The sequence below is a fragment of the Diabrotica virgifera genome, chromosome 10 (genome assembly GCF_917563875.1).
Source record: "Diabrotica virgifera virgifera chromosome 10, PGI_DIABVI_V3a".
Lineage (NCBI taxonomy): Eukaryota > Metazoa > Arthropoda > Insecta > Coleoptera > Chrysomelidae > Diabrotica > Diabrotica virgifera.
In genome coordinates this window covers 24535203-24560629 of record NC_065452.1, presented here as the reverse complement: position 1 = coordinate 24560629, position 25427 = coordinate 24535203, and the positions used below count along the sequence as shown (strand labels likewise).

Sequence of the window (25427 nt, the reverse complement as noted above, 5' to 3'; positions counted from 1 at the left end):
AGAAACGTATGTTTATCTTAATTTAGTAGGGTGTACAGTACCTACATTTTCTGCCAAGTATGATTAGGATACGCCAAATAGTTTTAAAGTACTGGGTACAGATAATTTTTAAATTTTAATCATGAATGAATCATTCGTAAATTAATCAAAATAACTGTGCCGTTTCATATTTAACTTCAAATTTCTCGAAAACTAATGACTTTATCGTTACCAATAAAGAGTATATTATTTACGTAGAAAGTATTGGGGAATATAAAAATGGCACTACAATAGTAATTTCTCCAGTGACGTAGAATTTGAGAAGGGTCAACCATTCACTATCCCCTGTCGTACGCCTCTGGTAGTATCTAGAAACTTTTGTTTATAATAATTTAGTAGGGTATATAGTAGTCGCACTTTCTGTCAAGTATGAAAAGGATACGTCTCATAGTTTTAAAATGCTGAGCAAAAATAGTTTTTAAATTTCTAGATAAAACACCCTGTAACTCAGTAAGGATCCACATTTTATTTAAGTGTTTTAGGTTAAATCTTCGTATTTTGTGCTAAGGTTTCTCCAGTTGCTATATGGACAATTATTAATGAAACACCCTGTATAACAAAAGTTTTATAGAGTACGAGACCGTACTACGAAGAATGGGAAAAGAAGGAGAGGTGATAAATACGATTAAAAGGAGAAAGTTAGAATATCTCGGACACATAATGAAAAACATCTGGGTTAAGGAACCTGAGGAAATGGTTCTCTACAACAACTAATATATTTAAAGGATCAGTTCATAAAATAGTTATAGCCAGAATGATCGTCAATAGTCGAAATGAATAGGCACCAAAGACGAAGAAGAATATAACCTACATGTCGTTAAACAGAAACAAAGTTAATTACTGCAAAAATAGGGTTTTTTTGCAATTATATTGGTCAATTGTCTATGCATTTTAATTTCTAAACTCGCAAATTCTAGAACTTTTTAAGATCTACAACTTTTATTTGAACTATTTTTCTCTAAAATGTATAACAACGGTTTTATAGTCAAAAAATGATTTTTTCACTTTTTATGATTGTTAAAAAGAAACAAAGAAAATTAGCCGTACGTGTATCTTTAAGGATTTGTCATCAACTAGGTATCCCTCATATACCTTTTATAACCTTCAAAAACCTCTACAAGATTTTATCAGCTACTCTTTTTCTTTCCTAATCTACCTATAACCATTAAAATAAACGATAGAAATAAAAGCTATTATAATATATTAAAATGCCACAAGAAATAACTTCAAAAAAATATTATAGTATTAATTCTTAAACAATCACAATAAAACTAAGTTTCAATGAAAGCAATAATAATTTTCGTATTAAAATTAAAATCTGCCGCACAAATTTCAAACACACGACACGCCTACCCTGTAATAGTTGATAAAAAACTTGTTTATTTGTCTATGTAAGCCCGGTAATATTCGTTAGGTTAGGTCAAGAGTGCATTGAATTTTCGAATGTGCAGTGACACAAAGACAATAGACAAATACTGGTAAATGTCATTTTAAGATTCGCCATGAAATAGTAATTTACGAAAAAATCGGTCGTGGGTTCTAAAAATGTGTAAAATCGTGAAAATAACTTTGTAAAAGTGACGAAGTGACTGTTTTAGTGCGTAATCTGGTGTTTTGTATCAAATCTTTCTTCAGGAATGAATATTTTTACTAGGTAAGTCTTATGTTTGTGTAAAATGTATATTACGTATGTACATACCTACATACCTATTATATGAAATGTTTCCCAGTCTACTAAAGGATTATTAAATAACAATGTTTATTGTAATTAATACATTACACCCAGAAGATATTTAATTGTAATTTAAAGAATTATGGTCTTTTGATTCGAAATTTATTATGTTCTTATTAGACCGGGCAGTATCGTCGCGCCAGCTAGCGAAATTATTCCGATTGGATTTTTTGCACAAACTTACTCAAAAAGAGGTCCTTATAACATATCCACAGGGTGCCGGGCGGTGCCGTGGTCGAAAAATTGTTTAAACAATTTATTTTAAACAAATTCACAAAAATTATTTTTTTATTGCAAAATATTTATTTTAGATAATTTCGGTGGTCATTCTGAGCAAAAAAGATCTCTTGTCATTTTTCTCTAAAATTGATTGTTGTCGAGTTATATGCAATTAAAAATTTGAAAAATGCGAAAATGGCCATTTTTAAGTCTTAATAACTCGATTAAAAAGTATTATTATTAAATTCAAAAAGTGACCAAATCAAGTTTCAAATCCCTTCTTTAAGGTCCTGAAGAGATTTTTGTCATTGTTTTATTACAAAGCTGCTATTTTTAATTATTAACAATTAGCGCTATAGTCCAACTTTATCGTCGCCCCCGTTAGTGAAGCTATTTCGATTAGATTTTTTTTGCACAAAATTATTCAAAAAGAGGTCCTTATAATACATCCACAGGGTGCCGGGCGGTGTCGTCGAAAAATTGTTTAAACAATTTTTTTAAACAAATTCACAAAAATAATTTTTTCATTGCGAACGATTTTTTTTGGTAATGTGGATTATTCTGAGCAAAAAAGGTCACTTGTGATTTTTCTCTAAAATTGATTGTTGTCGAGTTATATGGCCATTTTCGCATTTTTCAAATTTTAAATCGCGTATAACTCGACAACAATCAATTTTACAGAAAAATCACAAGAGTCCTTTTTTGCTCAGAATGTCCCAAATTATCTTAAAAAAATTTGTTCAAAGTGAAAAAATTATTTTTGTGAATTTGTTTAAAAAAATTGTTTAAACAATTTTTCGACTATGGCACCGCCCGGCACCCTGTGGATATGTTATAAGAACCTCTTTTTGAGTAAGTTTGTGCAAAAAAATCGAATCAGAATAATTTCACTAACGGTGGCCACGATACATCCTGGACTATAGCACTAATTGTTAATAATTAAAATAATGACAAAAATCTCTTCAGGACCTTGAAGAAGGGGTTTCAAACTTGATTTGATTACTTTTTGAATTTTATAATAATAATTTTTAATCGAGTTATTAAGCCATGAAAATGGTCATTCTTGCATTTTTCAAATTTTTAATTGCATATAACTCGACAACAATCGATTCTAGAAAAAAATGACAAGAGCCCTCTTTTGCTCAGAATGACCCAGATTATCTAAAAAAAAAATGTTCGAAATGAAAAAATTATTTTCGTGAATTTGTTTAAAAAAATTGTTTAAACAATTTTTCGACCACGGCACCGCCCGGCACCCTTTGGATATGTTATGCGGACCTCTTTTTGAGTATAAGTTTTTGCAAAAAAATCGAATCGGAATAATTTCGCTAGCGGGGGCGACGATACTGCCCGGTCTATATAGAAATATTTTATTAGATACTTTGTTATACATATAAAGAGTTAGAGTTAGAGCATCAATAAGCGGCTATGTTGTCTAAGAGATTTTTTCTACGGCCTTTTAATACCATGCTCATTATTCGCTATTTTTTAATAGCGCTAGCGATAATTACTTTACACGGGAGTAATAATTCATTACTCACGGGCTGAAGTTACTCACGGGTCATTACTCACGGGCTGAAGTTAGACTCAATTGGCGCATGCCACTTTTAATATTAATCGTATATCAACTGCAAATAAAATTACTTAAACTTATTTATTTAATACAATAATTCTTCTAATTTATATCAATAATTAACGTCGAAAAATGTTTAAAGGAATTTTAACTGTAACAATGTCAGTATATTTTTTACGTTTATATCTTGTTTACTAAAAATTTTGACGTTTATCATTTATTTTAGTGACAGCGACATTAGCACATTTTGTTTTTGTTAATTGGAATTTATAACTAATATCTAGTGTGTTTATTTTTTAAGTTGTATTGTGTTAAATAACTATGTTGTAACATATTATACATATACAGGGAGTCCAAAAACTCTACCGACAAACGAAGACAGGAGATTCCTCAGGTAATTTTATGACAATTTAACCAAATTCACCTAGTCCGAAAATGCTTCCTAAGGGAGCTAGAGCTCTTTAAAAATGGCGTCTTGTAATTAGTTTTTCTTAAATACCTCCAGAACGCTTCTAGTAAGAAAAACAAAAATTAGTACGCATATTTATCTTCCAGAAATAAATCGATTCCATCCATTGTGAATTTATAGTACCGGTCATAGACGTCCGTTTTGGGTAGGGTAACGGTTATTTTATCGCATAACTTTTTTTTCTTTAAATTTTAAGCATTTTTCACTTTGGATTATTAGATTGTGAGGTATGCTAGTACTAAAAGTTACTCTTGATTTAGTTCGGTAGGATATACCGTTTTATAGAAAAATCGATTTAAAAATTTTCCGTCTCTTGAATTTGAAAAAAAAACTAAAAAAAAATAAAAAAGAAAATAGTGTATTTTACCAGTTTAAAGCAAGAGTAACTTTTACTACATACTAAAATACCTCATAGTTTAATAATCTAGTGTCAAAAATGTTAAAAATTAAAGATAAAAAATTTATGCGAATGATGAATCAAATTCAAAAAACGAAAAATTTTCAAATCGATGTTTCTAGAAAACCATGTGTCCTACCGACTTAAATCAAAAGCACCTTTTAGTACCAGAATACCTTACAATTTAATGATCCAGTATCAACAATGCTTAAAAGTTAAAGACAAAAAAGCTATGCGATAAAATAACCGTTGCCCTACCCAAAACGGAAGCCTATGATCGGTACTAGAAATTTGCAATAGATGGAATCGAGTTATCTCTGGAAGATAAATACGCATAAGTACCAATTTTTGTTTTTCTAAATAGAAGCATTCCGGAAGTTTTTACGAAAAGTAGGTAATTACCAGACGCCATCTTTAAATAGCTCTAGCTCACTTAGGAAGCGTTTTCGGACTAAGTGAATTGGGTTAAATTGTCTTAAAATTATCTGAGGAATCTCCTGTATTCGTTTGTCGGTAGAGTTTCTGGACACCCTGTATAGTTATATATTATTACCTATATTATATACAGCTAAATGTAAATATACATACAACTTTATGAATGAAATACGTCCGCCGATAATAGCCATTTCCTATTTATTAGATTCATTGACAGTATGTACAAATTTATGCATAGATATAATTTTTCGGAAACGAATAGAACTTGGATTGACTATTTCTTGTTGTATTTTTACAATACATAAGAACTTGGTAAAAGTAGGCAACCAATTATTTAGCCACGTACGAGGGATAAACAGCATTTAGGTATTTTTGTAAACTATTATAATTTTAATTCCGAGTAGTTGATAATTATATTTTTTACTACTTAAAATTAAAAAGAGGTGTATAAAAATTTTAGTATTCTACTCGCATGTAATGGTTATTACTCACTCTGATGAATTACGACACTCGCCTACGACTCGTGTCGCAAACTTCATCATCGTGAGTAATAGCCATCATTACATGCTTGTTGAATAATATACTATAAATAAACCTATTAAGTTGACAAAACTGTGTATTTTCAAACATATAAATAGTATTAAAAACATTTCGAAATCAAAAATGCCTGCTGTATAAGATTTTTATTTGAAATGAATGATTTTTTCCCAGATAGACTGGTGTATAACTACTGAAAGTGAAATTATTGCTGTTATTCGTGGTATGAATATGAATTGAGCTACAGTTTAGTGTTTTCAGTAGAATGTTTATCAAAGTTCTTTTTAGGTATGTCACTTCAAAGTATGTAGTTAAAGTTTCGTATGAATATTATGCACCAAGAGCTAGCAACGTCGGAAAAACAAGTATTTTAAGACAACTGGTTCTTTAATAGATATAATAATAAAACGATGTGTTTAAACCAATTAATTTTTTTTGTAATAAATAAATAAATTTATTATAAAAAATTTATAACGAATTTTTCGCATTTATCAATGCACTAGTAAGGTCGCTCTACTCCAGTTACGTCGGATTAAAAAAAATGAAGAAAATTGGTCTATATGTAGGGTTACCATAATTTATTAAGGCCAAATCCGGACAGGGCTAGTCCAGGGGGTTGTAGAAAATGTAAAATGTGAATTTGACTGTATTGCTGTTGGAATCTAATATTCAACTATAATTATTATTTTTGTTAGCGTTAAAATAAATACATGCAGTCTTCAAGGGGCGCGCCGAATTTTCCGAACGCATAACAGTTAATTCGATACACCTCTTGCATAAAATTGCGTAAAAGTGTCATGTTACATATGAATGTGAGAACTTTGTTAGTTCTGTGTTTGGTATTTAGTCTGTTCGAATATTTTGTAGATAAAACATCTCTTTAATTTCTTTGTATGTATTATTGTAATAATTCGGTTCGGATAAAATAAAAAGAGTCTATATCATCTTTTATTTGTACCTTTTATTATCTTATATTTCTAATAGTTGCTATCTCTACATTGTACATATAGCTGTTTCGCTACTAAGAAACTTGTATTCTTCTTTAAGTTTGTCAGTAAAAACACATTTACTCTTTGGTATTTTACAAAGTTTATAGGTAGATTAAACTAAACTATTTAAAAAACTAACTGTAAATAACCTATATCAATATCTCACAGCTCACAGACACGGTCAATTACACAGTAGTCATTACCGTAACTCAACTAGCTGTCAACCGATTATTGTCTGCTCGTGCTCGTGCGCTGTTGACAAGCAGTGCGACCAACTTAACTAGGGGCTGCGTAGAATGAAATTTCCCAGCTTTGAGAAAAGTATTTTCCATTTTTCTATCAAAGAAAAAAATCCGGACATTTCTCATATCCGGACGCCAATCCGGACATGTCTTTCAAATCCGGACTGTCCGGACGAAATCCGGACGTATGGTAACCGTATCTATATGGGACCGAGAAAACACATTTTTTAACGTATACCGATTTTGAACTTTAAAATTATATTCTCTTCAATCTAGTTTTTGATTGGGATATTGGTATTTTTTATGCGTAATATGTACCGATCGTTTTTATTATTATATGTTATGAATTTCTTGATGATATGAAAATTTGTATGTAGAAAGAGGACCGAAATAAAAAAGGGTAGTGGTTCAAAGATTACAATTATATTGTTTCTAACTTCTTCGCAAATGCCGGTCAACTTTGACCGGTTGTATCTCAGGATCCACTCCTCGCAATTCAATTATTTTCTTTTAAAAGAAGCGTCCTTTCCAACACCGTTATCTTAATTTCATTTAATCTAATAGTTGCCCAGATATTCTATTTGTTTATAAGTTGAACAATTTACAAATAGTCCAATTTCAATTCTGTCAAGTACGTCAGATAGGTATAGTGCTTTTTATATAATTATTCTTCTATATAATTATTCTTATTATAAATGAGTCAGATTAAATAAATTATTAGAAGAATTTTTTACTTAACAATAACAATTTTGTTTAATAGTAGTATTTTGTATTTTGATAACGACACCCGATTTGGGCATCGAAACGTTAATAAAATTATTTTTTTCAAGTTAATTGTGGCTTATTTCCCATATAAATAGTTAATCATAACAATGCCACAAGGAAATAGCTTCAGAGCAACAATAATTATTCTTGTTATTACTGCGACCGAAATTTTTTAATTAACAATTTAATTGTTGCTAAAACATTGGTTAGATTGTCGCCAGCTTTCGGATATAATATAATCTACTACAAAAAAGATTTTGTCACTAAGTTATTTAATTATTGATAAATAATTACTTCCCTAAAATTTTAGTTGAAAATTAAAGATTTTGTTTGTAAAACCCGATTTTTCCGAGGAAAATTTCCATCGGAGGAAATCGAAAAAATATCAATGTGCAGAATTAAATTACAGTGAATTTTTATGTGAGTGTTTTTGGTTTAAAGTTAAAATCTTCGGAGTTACAGAGCAATAATTGAAAAAAAGATTTCAGGGCGCTAATTTGTTTATAAACAAAATAGCACACTTTCTGAGAGAATCAAGATTTGATTCCAGCATGTGAATCAATAAAATAGCTGGTAAATCTTTTTCTTGTTTTTTATTAATTTCCCAGATTATTACGTTGAGTATTTCATTGAGCTGATAATTCACGTTGTTGATATTCTCAATTATTATATTTCCAATTATTATATTTTCTCCATTATTCTCTTAATTATTATATTTTTTCCATTTCCTCCAAAATCAGCAAATTTCCATAAAACCCAGCCATATTAATACTTTTTGCTTTAGTTGTCCTTGCAAGAAACAAAAAATAAAACACATCTCCTAAACTAAACATAACCTCGCTTCCGGCCATTCGCTCCATTCATGTCCGTGTCACCAGAGCCTATTTTACCACTAGGCCCGTGCCCGCATTTTAATGGGGCCCGGAAAGATCACAAAAAAAATATTGCAATGACAAAATAAATTTTTCTTTCATTTTATGAACAGGATTTTATGATAAATGATAACAATAATAGTAGACTGGCTTGTCGACATCAACAAAAATAAAAAAAATTGTTAGACACTACTCGAAAGGATTAACAAGAGGAAGAATTAACAAGAGGTATCTTCACTATTATGTTTTAAGTATAAATATTATTGTGTTTTCAATTTTATCAATCAAATTAAATAATTAATCGAATAAATAATAATTAATATAAAATTAATAAGAAGCAGATCATAACAACATGGCGAGCCAACGTAGGACTTTAAAGTATCTCTGGTTGTGAATTTGAAGGGAATAGGAAACGGAAAAACAGGTGAAGGAGAATTTATTTGCCCGTCGGAAAAAGTTTGATATATTTAAAATTTTTGAAATATTTGTTTGACTTAATTTTTTTATCTAGGTACAATTTTACATATTTATTTTATTTTTGATTGATTTGAATTTTGAAATATTTAAAAATTTGTGGGATAAATTGATTATATTTGGGGAGAGAAAAATTTTCGTCTCGACAGCATACAAGGTATTTTCGAATTTCATATTAGGCGGGGATAAATTTTAAATACATGTCGATAACAACCAGAAGCAAAAGCAAAGAAAACAAAGAACAAGAAGACATTTTTGAAACAACAATCATGGCATCAGAACAACAGGAATTATCAGGAATAGATAAAGTAATACAACTGATGCAACTCCAGTCACAAAAAATGGAACAGAAAATGGATGAAACACTACAAAAATGGGATGAAATTTTAAATAAAAGGGATAAAAATCAGGAAGAAACATCAAAGAAGATGGATAAAATGGATAAAATGCAAGAAAATCAGGAAGAAACAAAACGAGCGAGGAAGGAAACACAACAAAATATGGATGACAATCAAAGAGAAACAAAACAAGCAATGGATGAAGCAAAACGAACAACGGATAAAAATCAAGAAAATCAGGAAGAAACAAAACGAGCGATGAAGGAAACACAACAAAAAATGGATAACAATCAACAGGAAACAAAACAAGCAAAAGAAAAAGAACAGGACATTCTGGAAATGGACAAGGAACATGAGAAACGGAAAAAGGATCATTTTGACAAAAAACAATTGGTGGAAATGAATTTGGCAATGAAGCAAGGACAGAGAAGAAAGAGGAGAAAGCAACAGAAGATAAATAAAAACAATGAAGCCTGGGATTCCTCGAAAAAAGAGATGAGCCAAGAAGAAAAAAGAGTGACAAAGGAAATTGACGATTGGAATTCCTCGAAAATAGAGATGAGCACAGAAGAAGAAAAAGAAGAAAGAAGATTGACAAAAGAAAATGAAGATTGGGATTCCTCGAAAAAAGAGATGAGCCCAGAAGAAGAAAAAGAAGAAAGAAGATGGATAAAAGAAAATGAAGATTGGGATTCCTCGAAAAAAGAGATGAGCCCAGAAGAAGAAAAAGAAGAAAGAAGATTGTCAAAAGAAAATGAAGCTTGGGATTCCTTAAAAGGTGAGATGAGCCCAGAAGAAGAAGAGATCAGAATAGAAAAAGAAGGCGAAAGAGATACCTTTGAAACTGTGTTATTTGAAGAACAAGTAAACAGGGGAGAAGCCAGAATTGAAAAAAGTGGTATTTGCACAGCAGTCGCGCTGAGATATTATTTTATTTAAGAAAATGTAGGCGGAGGAGAACCTGAACTTCGTTTTGTGCAACATCACTTAATCGAACTAGAAGTTGATATTCCAAAAGAGGACAAAGAGGAAGAACTAACTCCAGAAACCGTGGACTATGAAGACGATGTAGAATATTTGAGAAGTTTAGACCCTAAAGAATGGAAGTCACAAGATCATTACAAAATCCTAGGTATCCCAAATATAAGATACAAAGCAACAGATGACATTATCAAAACTGCCTACAGGAAGAAAGTCTTAAAGCAACATCCTGACAAACGTAAAGCGCTTGGGGAAGAAATCAAAACAGATGATGACTATTTTACCTGTATAACAATGGTTTATGAAACTCTAGGAAATATGAGTAGGAGAAGAGCGTACGATTCTGTTGATCCACAATTCTACCTTGTACTAGTGATATAAAAAAAGACTTTTATAAAGCGTTTACGTATTATTTTGACTTAAACTCCCGATGGTCTGAAAAAACACGGGTGCCCAAATTAGGAACTGAAAATTCGACAAAGGAAGAGGTGGAACACTTTTATTCGTTTTGGTATGATTTTAAATCATGGAGGGAATATTCCTATGAAGACGAAGAGGATAAAGATAAATGTCAAGATCGTGATGAGAGAAGGTATGTGGATAAGTTAAACAAAGCTGACAGATTAAGAAAGAAAAAAGAAGAAATAAAATTGATATGTGGAGAAGAAAAGGAGAAGGAACTGCGTGCAATATTGAGGGAATGTGAAAATTTAATAAATGAAGAAAACAGAGTAGCCAAAAAGTATGAAAATTAATTTTCGATCGAAAACTTATCCTATCCCATCTAAGTACAGACACTGGGAAAAAGAAAGCAATTGTTTTTCAGGTGGGACTCAATATTTTGACACAATAGAAAAGTGTTGTTGTCGAGAGAAAATCATATTTTTGTTGCATTTATTAATACTGATTTTATCTCAAAACAAGGCGGGGATGTTATTGTGTTTTTAATTTTATCAATCAAAGGCAAAATAAAAATTAAGGTTGGACGATGTATTTAGGTTTAAAATGGAAAAAGATTGTTTACTACGGAAACTATAGAATCCACAGCTAGATGTAATTATCATTTTCGAGAAAAGTGGTTTTAATAGAAAGTTTGGAATTTTAATATCTGTTTCAACACGAGTAAATGTTGTATAGGGTTCCCCGAAAGTAATTAGGATGGTCGGAATAATTTTGAAAATTACTGTTTTGTTTGTCGAATGGAAAAGTCGATGTTTCGGATTCTTGGCAATGTGGAAGGGGAAAAGTAGTTGGAATGATTGAGAGAGTTTGAAAAAGAAATTATTATGTTTTTGGCATCGCTGAGGAGCAGTTCGACGTTTTCGTGGATAGATAGTTAGCAAATACCAGTGGCTGTTTGATAGTGGAGAATAGTGTTGAAAAGTGGAACGAGAGACAGATCAAATTGAGACGAAATACCTCTTTGATTCTGTATTATTGTGAGAAGGAGAGCAGAAAACTTTTGGAGTTTTGTTTGAATCGAGTACGTGTCAAAAGAGGCCCGGCTTGTTGGAGAATTGGTGCTGGTATGCTGATAGTTTTGAAGCTGGAGAACGGAGAGGGCTTTGATGAGTAGCCTTTAACATAGTCAACGAGGGAGAGCTGTTTTGGGTCACGAGAAGATATCAGAGTGAGTGAAGAAAAAGGTCAGTCAACTTATGTGAAAGATATTTTTATGTTCGGAAACTAAAATTTTGAGTAAAAGGCATATGAATTAAAATTCCAATATTTCTAAAAGTAAATAGGAAGTATAGCTAATCTTGCGAATACATAAATTTGTTTTGTTTAGTTTGTTTTACCAAAGTCATCGGGAACAAACCGATAAATTGTTTTTTTTAACTATAATAAATTTAAGTGGTAAAAATTTCATTCGGACATCTGTGTCCACAGGTTTTAGATTTGATAGATTTTAGAGTATCGATTTTGATAAATAAAAGACAATTCTGTATTTTATTTTATATTTGGCTTTATTTCTTTTCCCTATTTTATCCCGATTAGGATCAACTAAGAGATATTGAACCCACGAGAGAAGATAAGTATAACGTAAGATAATTTAGATTTTTTTTAATATTATTAAAAGGCACCCTGAGATTTTTTATTCATTTTTTATATATGATTTGCGACAATTAAATAATTAATCAAATAAATATTAATTAATATAAAATTAATAAGAAGCAGATCATAACAATATACTACGCATATTATCTATTCAGAATGCACTAAATTTAGTATTTAGTTTGATGTCGATTTCTGCAAAGATAAGGTCTTGCTTCTTGTATTAGTTTTCAGTCCTGTGCTTCTTAAGTTTAAATAATCTATTTATTAATTATTAGTCGTCTTATTAAATTGCTTTAAACATTTATTTTTCTTAATTAATCGTTTCGTTATTATCATGAGTTGCAAACATTTAAGTGGCAGTGAAAAACAAAAAAAGCAAAAATTAAGAGAACGGGAACGACAGGCACGAAAAAATACAGTATCATTTTTTACATCCCACAACAGTGCACAAAAAGGAACTTCGTCTTCCCATCTTGTTTCTGATCAATCTGTGATGACTAATAATAGTGGAAATAAATTATGTGATGAAGGGTGAGTTGCAATCAAAGAAAATGATGACCCACTGTTGATTTTCAAGTGACTTCACCTAGCACAAATGCATGCATCTCTGTCGTCTATAGAAAACGAGAATGTCAGTAATTCTTTTCCTAGCGATATAGGGGATTAACCAAAACATCTGGAAGTTCGACAATATTTATAAATAATAGACCGAATCAAAATATTGATAAAATTAGTGAGTTTCTTACACAACTGGATAATAATAAAACCAGACATTGGCAAAGTGCCATTTTTTATAAAACGAAAGCTAAGGGGGAAAAAGTCTTCGCGAGTGGTTAGTGTACAGTTCTAAATGTATCCGTGTTTATTGTTATGTTTGTAAACTGTTTTTCACGAAAATTGTTTTTCTAACTTCCGATGGGTATAATGACTGAGAAGATATCAATTTAGGACAGTTATTCAACACGAGCGATCTGCTGAATAATTTCATTAATTAGCACGCTAGTGTTTTATTATTATCTATAATGTACCAATAATGTACTCTATACCTATTCAATTTTTACTCATGTTTAAAAATTTATATTTAAACAACTAAACAACGTTTAATTGTTTAAATATAAAATTTATTTATTGTTAATAATAATTTAAATTTCTGGTGCAACTATACTTCTATTAAATTAATACTTTTAAAAAAGTTATTATTATTAAATTATATTTAGGGACCTGAAAATTGCTTAGTACCTCGAGCCCTATTTGAAGTAAAATAGGCTCTGCGTGTCCCAATAATTTCGACTCGAAATTATAATTTCAACCACTTTTTTTGAGTCGCAATTAATTGCGACCTATCGAAATTTAATGACGTCCTTTAATTAGTTCAACTGAAATCCACAAGGACCGCAAAGTCGCATTCGTCACATTTCAACGTGGCCATATTGATTTCGGCCTGTTTTGAGTCGAAATTAGAATTAGAATCAGGGCCCAGGAGAGTAAAGAATTGTTGAAGGAAAAGTTGGACTGTTGAAGAAGGGCTATTGAAGAGGAATGACTTAAGGTTAGCAAGTCGAAAACAGAGTATATGTGGTTGAAAGGAACAGGAGTGGTTGTTGAGATAGAATTGAAGCGTTTATTTGAAAAACAACACATGTCCATTTTTCGCAAATTCGACTTTATGTATTCTTCTCATAGAATAGTAGTTTCTTTATCCATCTGACACATTCAGTTGTATAAAAATCTCAAATGTTCGGAGTAAACTACATAGAAAATTTGGATAGTACTAGTCAAACAACAGATGTCTGGGAAGTTTTTCTTGATTTGCCAAAATTTAAATTTTTGGACAAGTGTTGTTTTTCAAATAAACGCTTCAATTGCTTGGAGAAAAACTAGGACAAGTAGGAGAATTTAAATACCTTGACTCCTACATAACGGAAAATGGGAAACTACATCGACAAACTACCCACAGGATACAGGTTACTTGGTTGAACTAAAAGGTAAGATCCATTTTTAAGAAGTTCTTCTTCTTCTTATGCCACTCCTATCGGAGATTGGAAATCATAAAGGCTACCCTGACCTTGTTTACATCTGACCTAAAAAGTTCATTAGTGGTGCAGCCAAACCACTCTCTCAAATTCCGCAACCATGACATTTTTCTACGGCCTGGATTCCGTTTTCCTTCTATTTTTCCTTGCATTATATTTTGAAGTAATGCGTATTTATGGCCTCTCATCATGTGACCCTAATACTCGAGTTTTCTTCGTTTTATCATTAACAAAATTTCTGGGTCTCTTCCTATCCTTCGTATTACTTCAAGATTTGTGATTCTTTCAACCCAACTCATCTTCAGAATTCGACGGTAGCACCATATCTCGAAACTTTCAATATTTTTTTATGTTGTTCTGTTTGAGAGTCCAGGCCTCTACACCGTATAATAGCGTGTTAAATACGTAGCCTCTTATCATTCTTAATCGTAGAGGGATGCTTATATCTCTGTTGCAGAAGAATTTTCTCATCTTTATGAAGGTGGACCTGGCAATTTCGATACGTCTTTTTATTTCATTGTTTTGGTCTCCAGTTTCGTTTATTAAAGTTCCCAAGTATTTGTAACTTGATACTTTTTCAATTTGAATGCCGTTTATAATAATATGTGCTGGTTGTGTCATGATTTTACTGAAGACCATATACTTGTTTTTTTGATATTAATGTTTATGCCATAATTGTTGCAAGCAATATTTATGTTTGTAAGTAATCGTTGTAATTTTTCTACTGTTCTTGCAACTCGTACAGTGTCGTCCGCGTATCGAATATTATTTACAACCTCTCCATTGATTACGATTCCTTCATTTGTTTGCAAAAGGGCTTCCTGACAGATGCTTTGACTATATACATTAAATAGCAGTGGTGACAAAATGCATCCCTGTCTTACTCCTCTACGTATTTCTATTGCTTTTGATATCTCATTTTCTATTTTGATGTTAGCTCTCTGATTCCAATATAAGTTGAGAATTATTCGCAGATCATTATTATCTATGTATTTTTTCAAGAATGTCTCTTAGCCTATCGTGGCGTACTCTGTCAAACGCTTTTTCAAAATCGATAAAACATGCATGTACTTCTTGATTAACGTCTAGGCATCTTTGTGTAAGAACATTCAAACCGAAGAGGGCTTCTCGAGTACCTAGTCCTTTTCTGAACCCCATCTGTGTATTACTAATATCTGACTCTAACTTTTGATAAACTCGGTTGTGGATGATTTTTAGAAATATCTTTAGTAGATGGCTCATTAAAGATATTGTTCGATGTTCTGAACATTCTTTGCATTGGATTTCTTTGGCAGTGTAACGAATGTAGACGTAATGAATGTAGACTCAAAGAAGTTATTACATGCTTAATAGCCTTTCTATCTACAATTATATTTCAATTTCAGAAAGCATTATAGTCTAGTCGCAACATAGGGGGTCCTGTGGACACTTTTAGTTCGCCGCGATTTGATGGTGGTATTATAGGTTTTTGGGTCGCTGAATCCAATGGAAGTGGTCTGGAAGCCCAAATGGGGTGCGTTTAATTGTTATTAACAAATTATGGCAAAATCAGGTGTTTTTCAGGAATTATTAGAAGCCCTGTAAATAAATTGATAGTGTTAAGGTCGTCTCTGGTGTATTTTTGGTCTCTGAATCGAATGCGACTAGTCGCGATTACTCAAAATATGCTCTTATTTTGTTAATAACAAAATAATAGTTTATGCGCTATCTACAGCAAGTTTGTAGTCTTTTTCATAGTATTTTTATATGCTAAATCTAAACTTCCGTGCATAGAAATCGGCCCACCTAAAAATTTGGTCATATTTGAAGTCTAGTATTTCCTAAACCTGTTGGCCGATTTAAGTGATTTTTTTAATATATTATAGCCTTATTCTTCAACAATATCGCTGTAATAATATTATTGCTAAACAGGTAAGTGTTATTTTATACCGGGTGTAACAATGATAGTGTGTTTTTTCCTAAAAGTTCGGAACACCCTGTGGAATATTCTAGCGAATATAAAATATTGAAATTAAAACTCAACTATAGCCTTAGGCTTTCTTAACATTTTGCTTTTTGATTCATTCGCTTATGTTGGATAATAAAAAAGTTAATTTTAACAACTAGCAACGTTCTTCATCAATACAGGGTGTTTCTTCATCAATAAGTGCGACAAATTTTAAGGGGAAATTCTTCATGAAAAATAATGGCCGTTTAATTTATAAACATATGTCCGGCAAAGGTTTTGTTTTCGAGATACGGGATGTTGAATTTTTTTTTACAAACTGACGATTTATTTACTGCTCTAAAACCGGTTGAGATATGCAAATGAAATTTGGTGGGTTTTAAGAGGTAGTCATTGCGCATATTTGACATACAATTTAGAATTTTATATTCACCATTTGCGTGCATACGGGTCATATTACCCAGTCATATTACCCGTATGCACGCCAATGGTGAATATAAAATTCTTAACTGTATGCCAAAAAATGCGCAATAATTACCTCTTAAAACCTACCCAATTTCATTTGTATATCTCATGCGGTTTTGGAGCAATAAATAAATCGTCAGATTGTACGAACAAATTCAACATCCCGTATGTCTGAAACGGAGCATTTGCAAACATATGATTATAAACCTGACGGTCATTATTTTTCATGCAGAATTACCCCTTAAAGTTTGTCGCACTTATATAGAAACACCCTGTATTGATGAAGAACGTTGGTAGTTGTTAAAATACCTAACTTTTTTATTATCCAACATAAGCGAATGAAACAAAAAGCAAAATGTTAAGAAAGCCTAAGGCTACAGTTAAGTTTTAATTTAAATATTTTATATACGCTAGAATATTCCACAGGGTGTTCCGAACTTTAAGGAAAAACACTATCATTGTTACACCCGGTATAAAATAACACTTACCTGTTTAGCAATAATATTATTACAGCGATATTGTTGAAGAATAAGGCTATAACATATTAAAAAAATCACTTAAATCGGCCAAGAGGTTTAGGAAATACGAGACTTCAAAAATTACCAAATTTTTAGGTGGGCCGATTTCTATGCACGTAAGTTTATTATCGCTAGTCGTGATAGCTTAAACCGCGTTCCGACTTTGTCATTAATAAATTATTGCAAAAGTAACGGTTTAGAGTACATTTACTCACGGTTTTTGCTCTACATTTTAAAAAACCACTTGGATTGACATGAAATTTGGCGTACACGTAGCTAACATGTCAAACAAAACAAGTGATATTGTGCCGATGTCTGATTTTACCCCTGTAGGGGGTTTTAAAAGGGGTGAGTTTCACCCCTTTTAGGGGGTGAAAAAAGAAACCTTTAAAATAAGTTCGGAAGTAGATGAACTGATTAATTATAAGCCACTTTTGTTCTACACAGTTTTTTCTTTAAGTCAATAATTTTCGAGTTATTTGGTTTTCTTTGTTGAAAAATGAACATATTCACTCGCAAATAACTCGAAAAGTATTGACTTAGTGAAAAAACTGTATAGAACAAACGTTGCTTAGAATTAATCAGTTTATCCAATTCCGGACTTATTTTAAAGGTTTCTTCTTTCACCCACGAAACGGGGTGAAACTCACCCCCAGGGTAAAAGCACACATCGGCACAATATCACTTGTTTTGTTTGACATGTTGGCTACGTGCTTGCCAAATTTCATGTCATTCCCAGTGGTTTTTTAAAATTTAGAGCAAAAACCGTGAGTAAACGTACTATAAACCGTTATTTTTGCAATAATTTATAAATACCAAAGTCGGAACGTGGTTTAAGCTATCACGACTAGTGACAATCGATTTAGCGTATAAAAATACTATGAAAAAGACTACAAACTTGCTGTAGATAACGCATTTCGAGCTTTTACGGCGAATAAACAATTATTTTGTTAGGTAAAGTATACTATTAGGATTGAAAATTTTACCTTTCAATTGCCAGATGACGCTAGTCACCTAATTCATACACGTCATGTAGGGATAAACTTTCATGGTTTGGTCACTTCGAGCAGAGAGCAGCAGGCCTACGCCTCTCCGATGATGACTCCAATAAGAGTCGAAAATCGTCGATTCAGACTGCTGGACTGCGCTCCCTGTTTTAAGTGAAAAATTAGATTGTTTTGCCTTCGCATTGCAACTGAATAAAAATGGTATACATTTTTATTTGAATTATTTTGTTATTAACAAAATAAGAACACATTTTGAGTAATCGCGACTAGTCGCATTCGATTCAGCGACCAAAAATACACCAGAGAAGACCTTAACACTATCAATTTATTTACAGGGCTTCTAATAATTTCTGAAAAACACCTAATTTTACCATAATTTGTTAATAACAATTAAACGCACCACACTTGGGCTTCCAGACCACTTCCATTGGATTCAGCGACCCAAAAAACCTATAATACCACCATCAAATCGCGGCGAACTAAAAGTGTCTACGGGAACCCCTATGTTGCAACTAGACTAGTAAGGGAGATCCATTTTTAATAAGTTGTTACATACTTAATAGCCTTTCTATCTATAGTATTTCAATTTTAGAAAGCATCATTCTTCAAGCAATGTTTTTAAAATATCAATCATACACAAATTAATAATTCAAGATAATATTATATACAGGAGCCATAAAAAATTTAAAACACACGGTTATATCATGATCTAAGTATCTTGTAAAACATTTTGATTAAGTGATATACTATTATTGTGTATTAAAATACCTGGGGTAGTCCATATGTCCTGATAGAGCCATTCCTTGGTCGTCTTGCTGTGTCTTTCCTCCACCAGAATCCCGACTCGAGTTTTTCACTGCACCTGGGATGGAGATAGTCGATACTGGTTTGCGCAACTGTAAACGAGAAATTTAATTATTTGTTGAGTGTCTTGTACTAAACTAAAAAAAATTTTCTATCTACAAGGCTGGTGAATCAAACTGTAAGCAGAAGTTGAGGGAGAACAGGCTTCTTGGTATGCGATTTTATATTAATCTGATTATTGTTATATGATTAATATATTTGAACAGGTTTTAAAATACCCATATTTATTTAATTCATTTTGGTAATTTCGTTAAAAATATTTTATACTGACCGAAACAACTGGTGAAGGGTGAACGAATTATACGACATTTGTATCAATTTTATTGTTTCTCTCTCTCTCTCTCTCTCTCTCTCTCTCTCTCTCTCTCTCTCTCTGTCTCAAGTGAAATATTAACATGTGCACTAGTGGTTATGATTGATGAAGATTTTTGAGAAATTACTGATTTCTATTAAATTTGTCATCGAAAGAATCACGACAAGTGGAACTGGACAGGGCATTTAGCTAGAACACAAGGTGGACGGTGGAGAAGACGAATTATGGAATGAAGGCTCAGAAACTATAAAAGAAGCGGAGGACGACCACCGACCACATGAAAAGAGTAGCGGGAAACTGTTTTTTCCCCAGTGCCCTTTTGATGCCTTTTGGTCCCAAAAAAATGTTTTTGGGACCCAGTTTGCAGAGAGTGGAACAAACATAAACAAAAATCAGAGTCGAAGGACTAAATACGTCTAAAAAGTACTTATACAGAACAATAATATCAGAAATAATTGCTGAGAATGAAATATTGGAAAACGATAACATCGAGGACAGCTGGGAAAAACTAAAAAATTAACATATGTAATTAATACAGCAACAAAATCACTTGGAGAAAGGAAAGTAACGAACATATCAAAAAAGAAAACCTTCTGATTTAGAGAGGAAGTGAAGATGAAATGTGAAAACTTTTTCATAATACATAAAACAACAAACACAACAAGTATACAACTACTATAAACGAATACTTTAGTCAGAAAAATATAAAGGGAACACTAACAGAGCTTCTCAAAACAGATGGAACACGACTTCTACGGAACATAAAAAGAAATATGGAGATTAATCAGAGGACAACGAAAAGAGATGAACAAACTAATAAAAACGAAACACATTCAGATGGAATCATAGGAAGACTACTTTAGAATCTTTAGATCCCTCTTTGCTAAAAGTGATAATAATGAACCAACCACCAACACCAGAAATGACGACAAACGAAGAAATAAACTTTGAGGTGGGAGAGCTAAAGGAAGCATTAAGAAAATAAAAAAAACAGAAAATCACCAGGAGATGATAGAATACCGAATAAACTCATATACTACGGAGGACCACATCTGACCAAACAACTATTAAAACTAATCCAAAAAATAATAGAACAAAACAGAATACCACAAGAATGGAGTTAAGCATCCTAACACCTCTATTCAAAAATGGAGACAAATCGGACCCGGAGAATGACAGAGGAACTAATTTATTAAACACAACACTAAAATTAACAACCAAAGTTATGACAAACAACTAAATGAAATAATAATACTAGAAGAACAACATGGCTTTGGAAGGTCAGGAAGATACTATATTTATAATGAGGTAAGTCTGTCTAGTGGTTTATTTGTAGTGGTTGTGTTGAACCACGTACGTAGATTTTTCAGCCAGGAAATCCTTCGCCTTCCTGGTCCTCGCTTTCCTTCTACTTTTCCCTGCAAGATTAGTTGCAGTCCATATCTTTCACTGTTTCTCATGATGTGACCAAGGTATTCGATTTTGGCTGTTTTATTTTGTTTAACAGCTCTTTTTCTTTTTGCATTCTCAGTAAAACCCCCTCATTAGTAATGTGGTCGGTATAAGATATCTTCAGGATTCGACGATAAAGCCACATTTCAAAATCCTCAATTTTCTTGCAAGTGGCGTCTGTGAGAGTCAACGACTCAACTCCGTACAATAGTATAGGAAAGATATAACATTGTAGTAATCTTACTTTTATGGGTATCGACAAATTATGACATTTGAATAAATTTGCCATTTTTTGAAATGCAGATCTTGCTTTCTCTATCCTACATTTGATTTCTATGGAATGGTCCCAAATTTCATTGACGTTCGTACCAAGGTAGGTGTATGTTTGTACTCTTTCTATTTGTTGACCATTCACACTGATTCGTCCAAATTGCTGTTCATTCTTAGAGATCATCATACATTTTGTTTTCTTAGTGTGTTTAGTGAAAATCCGTATCTTTGACTGACTTCTGCGATTCTGTTCATTAACTCCTGGAAGGCTTCAGAACTGTTAGTGAATACCACCGTGTCGTCTGCGTATCTTAGGTTATTGATACATTCTCCGTTATAGTCTAAGAGCTAGAGCCGAAAAATCATCGTCATAAGTAATATGGAGTTTGGCAAGTGAAATGTGTCTATTTTATATTTATAATTATGACCCCTTTCAGGCTGACACCTCAATGAATACAGGAAGTAGCAATAAGGGATGAAAGGGGAAGTTAGTGTAGTTTTTAAAGGTTTCTACCTCCTATTATGTTAAACCTTTATCGATTTGCATGAAAATTGGTGACTAGTTAGAGCATACCCCAAGAAATAAAAATGATTTGATACCATCTTGCACTTTTACCCTGGGGGCGGATACCACCCCTTCTCGGGGCTGAATACTATTTTATTAAAAATAACCCCACAAATCGATAGAGGGACAAATTATGAGTAAAATTTGTTATATGATGTTATTAAAATAAATCAATACTTTTTGAGTTATTAAAGATCAAAGATTTGTCTGTTTAAGAGCACATGCGTGAAGTTACGGATGATAAAAATAACATATTAATTAATTGTGTGTTACTAAAATATTATTTTTATATTATTTCGGTATTATAAATTTAGCAAATTGTATTCGAATATGGCAAATGTACCCATTATTGGACACCCCCAGTTTCTGGACATATTCAGTTTATATTGATAGAAAAAATTCAATTAAATATCGAAATAATATAAAAATAATATTTTACTAACATACAATTAATTAATATCTTCTTTTTATCATCCGTAACTTCACGCATATGCTCTTAAACAGACAAAACTTTGATCTTTAAGAACTAAAAAAGTATTGATTTATTTTAATAACATGATACAACAAATTTCACTTAAAATTTGTCCCTCTATTGATTTGTGGGGCTATTTTTAATAAAATTGTTTTCATCCGCGGGAAGGGGTGGTATTCACCACCAAGGTAAAAGTGCAAGTTGGACCAAATCAGTTTTATTTCTTGAGGTATGCTCTAACTAGTCACCAATTTTCATGCAAATCGATGGAGGTTTAACAAAATAGGAAATGAAAACCTTTAATGACTGCATTAACTTTCCCCTTTCATCCCTTATTGCTACTTCCTGTATCCACTGAGGTGTCAGCCTGAAAGGGGTCATAATTGTCAATACACAATGGACACATTTCACAGGAAAATCTCCATATTACTTATGACGATGATTTTTCGGCTCTAGCTCTCCGTCTATTAATTCGAATTCCGACTTCAACATCATCCACTGCAGTAGATGTTAAACAGCAGTGGGGATAGTGTACATCCCTAACGGACCTGACGTTTGATTTTGATATCGTCGGATTCTCCTGCCTCTCTCCGGATAGATGATGTTTGATTCCAGTACAAATTGCTGATAATCCTTAAATCACGTGTGTTTATTCCAATATTGGTTAATATCTCCATCAGCTTGTGGTGCTTTACTATATCGAACGCTTTATGGTAATCAATGAAACATGCATAGATATCGCAATTTACGTCTCTACATCGTTGAAATAGCACTTGTATACTAAATAGAGACTCTCTTGTAGCCCCTGCATTTCGAAAACCAAACTGTGTTCGGCTGCTTTTTTCTTCGCACAGTCTATATTATATCTTTGATGTATAATTTTTAGAAATAATTTTAAAATATGGCTCATTAAGCTGATGGTTCGGAAATCACTGCAGGATACGGATTTTGTTTTCTTTGGTAAAGCAATAAACGTCGACTTCAACCATGTTCTTAGTATTACTCCGCTTAAATATATATGTCGTTTTAAATATTTTGGTTAGGCGTTAAGTAAAGTCGGTGTTAAAATAAATAGTTTTATGAGTTCAGCATATTATGCATTGTCAGGTCCAGGAGCTTTGCCATCTTTTAGTTGTGACATTGCTCTTTCCACTTCATCTGATGTGATTGGTAAGTGGTCATCACATATGTAGGATGGAGGTTGTTCGGATCTAGTATCATCAAAGAGTTCCTGCATGTATTTTGTCCATATGCAGATTTCTTGATTTCTGTCTGTGATGATATTCCCCTGTTGGTCTCGCAATTTGCTAGCTGTGTTGGATTTCTGAAGACCAGCTGCTTGTTTCACCTTTTTATGCATGTTAAACGTATCATGTTTTGGTTATAACGACTCTATCTCTTTACACTGTGATGTTAACCAATTTTCTTTGGTCTTTCGTGTTTCAGTTCTTATTTGTCTCTGAATCGTGTTGTACATTATTTTGTTGTTTTTTCATTTTCTTCAAATCTACTACGTTGTAAATTAAAGCTGCAGTGACAGATAATATTACAAGTGGTGGAGTTTACATATCTAGGCAGCACATTATCTAGCTACGGAAAGCTAGAAACAGAAGTGGAAGTTCAAGTGAATAGAGAAATGGTTGTCTGAATTAAACACTATGGAGAAATAAATATATCGGAAAAGAAATGATAGGAAGAATTTACAAAATAGTCATCAGACCAATAATGACACGCGACAGAAACACGGCCTGACACAGAGAGGACAAAAAGAACGCTAGAAAGAGTAGAGATGGAAACCCTTGAAAAAATCAATGATAAGACACTAGGAGACAGAGCTAGAAGCACATATATACGACGGAGATGCAAGGTGGGTTAAGGGTAACAACATGCCGAAGATACATGGATGGCAGAACATACCGAAGATACTTTCCGTATCCTGTTTTGGCATCGACATCGCTGTAAACCGCGATGCAAGGTCGCGAGAGTGAACGGGTGACACATCCTTGGTGTGTGCGATCTCATAAGAAAATGAAGGTTTGTTTTGATATCGATGTAGCGACCGCGATCGCGACCTACACCGCGCTCATCTATGTATCTTCGGCATGTTTTTACGCTTAGACTGGGTAAGCAATAAAAGAGTAGAATAGACAGTGGAAAGACCACGAAAACGATGATATGACAACTTACTGGAGGCACCTGGAAACAAGACAGAGTCATGTATACATAAAAATAAGAAGAAGAAGGAGAAGAAGAAGAAGAAGAAGAAGAAGAAGAAGAAGAAGAAAAAGAAGAAAAAGAAACTAAGCAAGTATTTAATGAGTCTTCCAACGTTTTAAGCTAATATTTTTTTAGAATGTATCAAGGTGTTTACAAATAAAAATCACATAAAACACCACAAAGATCTTTACCACTTCATTCAAAAATCGTATATACAAATACATACATGTATAAATTTTTCACTTGAAAAAGTTGACATGAACACCTGTCATAAGGTTTTTTATATAGGTAGAACGTATCCACCGCACAAAACAAGACCTACTGTATTTATATAAAATATATAAATATGCATAATTTTCGATTATTTATTTATAAAATAAATGATATACATTATTATAAATATAATATTATTATTATAAACATATGTAGTTTTAAAAGTTATGAATCACCTAAAATTATGCTTATTTTCAAAGTTGATTTTTTCATAAACGGATCAACGGATTCCGCAGATTTTTTTATTATTTTTTCTTTGGTATTTACACACTTGGGCAAAGGTTTACTCAAACTGCTTGGGTGGAAGAGAAGAAATATTTTTCTTATGTTAAGTGTGAGTGCGTATACAAACAAATAACAGGGGGAAAAAGTAAACATAGGGAGAGTAACCTGAATGGAAAAAGAGTAATAGAATTTGCTTTCGAACACAATATGCGAATTATGAGCACTTATTTCGACCACAAAGAAATTCATAAAGGTACCTGGGTATCACCAGATGGACAAACAGTAAGTCAAATAGATCATTTGCTAATAGAAGCCAAACATACGAGAGCCATTAAAGATAGCCGAAGTTATAGAGGTGCAGATGCAAATTCTGATCACTTTTTGGTCAAAGTCAAAATGGAGCAAATAATTCCCACAATTCATAAGACTAGTTGTAAAAAAATGAAAGGATATAACGGTGCACTACTTCAGAATGAAGAGATTAAGAAAAAATTCAAGCAGCAAATTGAAGAGAAAATAGAAAGCCAGACAACAGTAGATGATATAGAAAGCAGATGGTACAGCTAAGGGGAAACATTCAAGAGGCAGCCGACTCAGTATTATTAAGAAAAAGACAAAGTAAACAAACAGACTGGTATGATGAAGATTGTAAGAAAGCAATTAGGGACCGAAATAAAGCCAGAATAAA

General features: G+C 32.4%; 1 protein-coding gene across 1 annotated transcript in view; it reads right to left on the bottom strand.

Annotated features, from left to right (window-relative positions):
• LOC114341637 (small conductance calcium-activated potassium channel protein) overlaps positions 1-25427 on the bottom strand; it is a 250833-nt gene that overhangs the window by 219929 nt on the left and 5477 nt on the right. The window contains exon 2 of the mRNA XM_050662938.1: positions 18857-18984. Within this exon, the coding sequence (XP_050518895.1) occupies positions 18857-18984 (128 nt within the window). The remainder of the gene's footprint in view (positions 1-18856; positions 18985-25427) is intronic.